Raw genomic sequence first — 3624 nt, 5'->3', positions numbered from 1 at the left:
CTGAGTTTTTTATTTATTTTTTTTATTTTGTAAATATCTCTTCTTCCCCTCTATTATTACTATATATTGCCATTAATTGTTTACTTAATTTAATTTTTTTTTTTATTACAATGTTTACTTTAAAATTATTTTCGTTATTGTGGCGTGCTAAACTGCCGTCCCCACTCCTCCCAATACAAACGGCTCACTCTGACTTTGCCTTCCGTCGAAACAGCCCTGACGAAGCCCTGCAACGTGGGGCGAAATGTTGGCTCAATAAAAATAGTGTATCCATTTACTATCTGAGTTTTTTTTTTTACCATACCCGAACCATATTCCATTCAACAAATAAATAAATGTTTTAATATGGGAAATGGTGATGTCTCCCCGCCCCCTCTCCAATGTGTTGGAAACCCAAAAAGTTCGGAAATTTAGGCGATTTAGTGTATACATTTCTACAACTGCTTAGAATGTTGATTATATACTAATTATTGCCGATAACTATCGATCCATCGCTAGTTGTGTTACTACCGCAGTTGATTATTTTTTTCCTATCTTGGTTCTCTCGGTTTGCAGTCGCGATCATGCACATGATCATCCAAGACAAGAACACAACCAAAACTGCGGTTAGACGGTCTTATCTTTTCACCAGATCAATCTTTATCAACATAAATTCAGCAAAGCTTTCAATTCGTATGGCATATAGGTCCTATTAACCTATAAACGTTCCAATTAACCTATCAAGTACTACAATTAAGGTACTACTGGTGAGTTACTAGACTGGAGTTGTCAGATAAATGTATGGGATTTAGCCCTACCAAATATAATATTATGGAATTTAGAAGCACAAACAGTCCTGGTCAAAAACACAAGGAATACTCCGAATAACAATTATGTTTTGAGCTAAGACCAATGTTAGTTAACATTGAATGTTTTAAAAACATACCTAATTATGTTTTATGTTATAAAAACATTTATAACTAATTTCACTATTTAAACATTAATTTATGTTTGAAATTAAACATTATGAAAAACAAAATGGGAGGGATAATTTGTGAGTATGGGTTTATCATAATCTGCTGGTTTGTAGGTTGGTAACCATTTTTTGAGGAAATGGCTGACCTGATTTTCAACTTAAATGGTAAACATTTTTCTATGTGATCCCATGATTGTTTTCAATTTGTAACTCAGAACAATTCTCAAGTTACTCAGAAATATCCAGTGAGTGTTTTAAAACAATCTCTACAAATTACTGCAGTTCATGATATCCTTTAGTGTTCGGGAACTACCAGTGGCTGTAATGAATAACTTCTTATACAATGGAAACTTTTTATGTTTGGCTAGGACTTCTTTACCAAATGGAATGCATATAGAATTAATTAAATATGTTATAATTAAATTAATACATTGGACAAATTTATTGCAACTCAGACATTTGGTTTCATTAGCTGAGTGGATGCTAATTATGAACCATTTTGCAGTTAATAGGTATAATCATAGTTTTATTGGTCAATCTTTAAACTGGCTTTGATATTAATTAATCATTAAATACTTGATGGATATATTTACCATTACAGAGGGTATTTTTAAAGCTAAAAAATTGTATATATTTACGGAGATATAAAAACTAGTTAGTAATATCTCGCATTAGGGTATTAAATATTCCAAGTCAAATAAAATTAAATTTAATGTTGCAATAAATTAAATAGTCTCTTTACGTTTGATCCATTTTAGTTTAATTATTAATAAAATAAAAATAGAACATTGTATGTAAAAATTGTATTATATTCCCTTACACATCACAACACAACAAATTGAAGATTGGAATCTGTGTTTTTTTAGTGAACAAATCATAGACAATTGGTTACATTAACTTATGATGATGCGTTCAATTTTGAGCTATTGTGTAGAAATTTGGTGTATTTTATTATTTTAATGGCAAATCTGGAAACTGGCTTTGATAAAACTTGGACATTATTTGATATTTGATGGCCCAATTTACCTTTAAAGACGTTATATTTTTCAATTAAATTATTTATTAAAAATAAACTTCAGTTTAATTTTAAATAAGAATATTTCAATGTTACCAGCATTTGGAGTTTGCAGGTATACAATGTTGTCCCAATTAACTTAAATCATGCAGGCAGTGGTTTTACCTTATCTGTGACCTTAAGCAATTTAAGATCTTTAAATTCAAATATTTTAACATTTAAAATCACAGATTAAACCATATTTAAATGAATTTATACCTGTTATTTACTCATAAAAATGTCTCCGAATGCAAATTAATACATAAAATTATTCAGTTCATAAAACAAGACATAAGAAGTATTTAGGGTTTCTTTCCTTGAAAGTAAATAAATAGATAAAAATAATTCAATTTCAAAAGGAAATTATCTATAAATTGTACTATCTATAAATTATCTAAACTATCTATAAATTGTAGATTATAAATTTAAGATTATAATACAAATCATAAATCTTTTAATTCTTATTGATCCAGAAACATTTAATTATGACATGATATAATAAATTAACCTTCTTTTTCATAAAAGCACATAATATTTAGTATAACAATGATCTAATTTCATATAATAAGTTTTATATTCTCATTTATATGTCTTTATTAATGTCTATCTATATTTTGTTCACGGCAACAGTTTTGACATTTCCATTATCTCCATAGTCACAAAAATAACTTCTTAATCCATATATACTAATATATTGTATAAAACAAATCAGTCATTATCTCTTCTGCATAATCATAATCATTAATTTAACTATACTATTGACGTAATTAAACTTAATTCCAAAAACTAATCAACATTTCTGTCCTATAGGTATATGCTTTGCTGAATTAATATCTTTAAATCCTAATTCTGGAGGGTGTTACCGCTATGTTTATTATACTATGGGAGAGCTAATGGGATTTCTTGTTGGATGGAGTGTAATATATACTAGTTTCATGGGTAATGTATCATTCCTTTTAGCAATGAAAAGATATGATTACTTTTGTCAACATAAGTTAGCACAAAGCTGGATATGTAATGTGTTATTTTTATAAAAGAAACATTAAATTTAATTTAAAAATTTCTTAATATGAAATAAAAACCTTTGAAATAAGCATAAAAATATATACATACTAATAATATTTAAATATATAAGATATATATCTAATCTTTAAATGAATAAGACAGCTAAAAGATATTAATATTAACAGAAGCTTTTAAATAAAGAAAAAAAACAGAAGGAATTAAAAATTTAAATAAAACTATATTTGTTTTCATATTTTCATAAACTATAATATGTAAATAATTAAAATGGACAGTAAACTTAACAATTAAATACATAATATGACACGTTTACTAAACTAGAATAATAATAAGAAAACTTAAAATTAGAAACAGAAAAGAAAAACAACAATCATTGGATTTAAAAAGGGTGTTTAAGTAAGGCCCCCCCTCACTTCTGAAAGGAAGTTCATGATGCCATCTAGTGGCAAAGATATGCAGTACGAAGCCTGGGGAGCCATCTTGGTCCCCAAACATAGGTGCCAGTACCAGTAAAGCAGCCACCCTGACCAGTACCAGAGAAGAAGAGTTCAGAACTCTTCAATAAGGTCTCTGCTCATAATAATGAGAGAGT

General features: G+C 28.1%; 1 protein-coding gene across 5 annotated transcripts in view; it reads left to right on the top strand.

Moving 5' to 3' along the window:
- LOC106688927 (methylthioribose transporter) overlaps positions 1 to 3624 on the top strand; it is a gene marked incomplete at its 3' end in the record, with an annotated part of 28451 nt that overhangs the window by 5110 nt on the left and 19717 nt on the right. For 4 of the 5 annotated variants that reach the window (XM_067045505.1, XM_067045508.1, XM_067045507.1 and 1 more), the window contains 1 exon segment: positions 2820 to 2948. In XM_067045505.1, the coding sequence (XP_066901606.1) occupies positions 2820 to 2948 (129 nt within the window). 5 annotated transcript variants of the gene reach the window in all.

This window comes from Halyomorpha halys, unplaced genomic scaffold (assembly GCF_000696795.3).
Source record: "Halyomorpha halys isolate HHAL.00 unplaced genomic scaffold, Hhal_1.1 Scaffold1235.1, whole genome shotgun sequence".
In the NCBI taxonomy this organism is placed as follows: Eukaryota; Metazoa; Arthropoda; class Insecta; order Hemiptera; family Pentatomidae; genus Halyomorpha; species Halyomorpha halys.
This window is presented reverse-complemented; position numbering and strand designations above follow the sequence as displayed.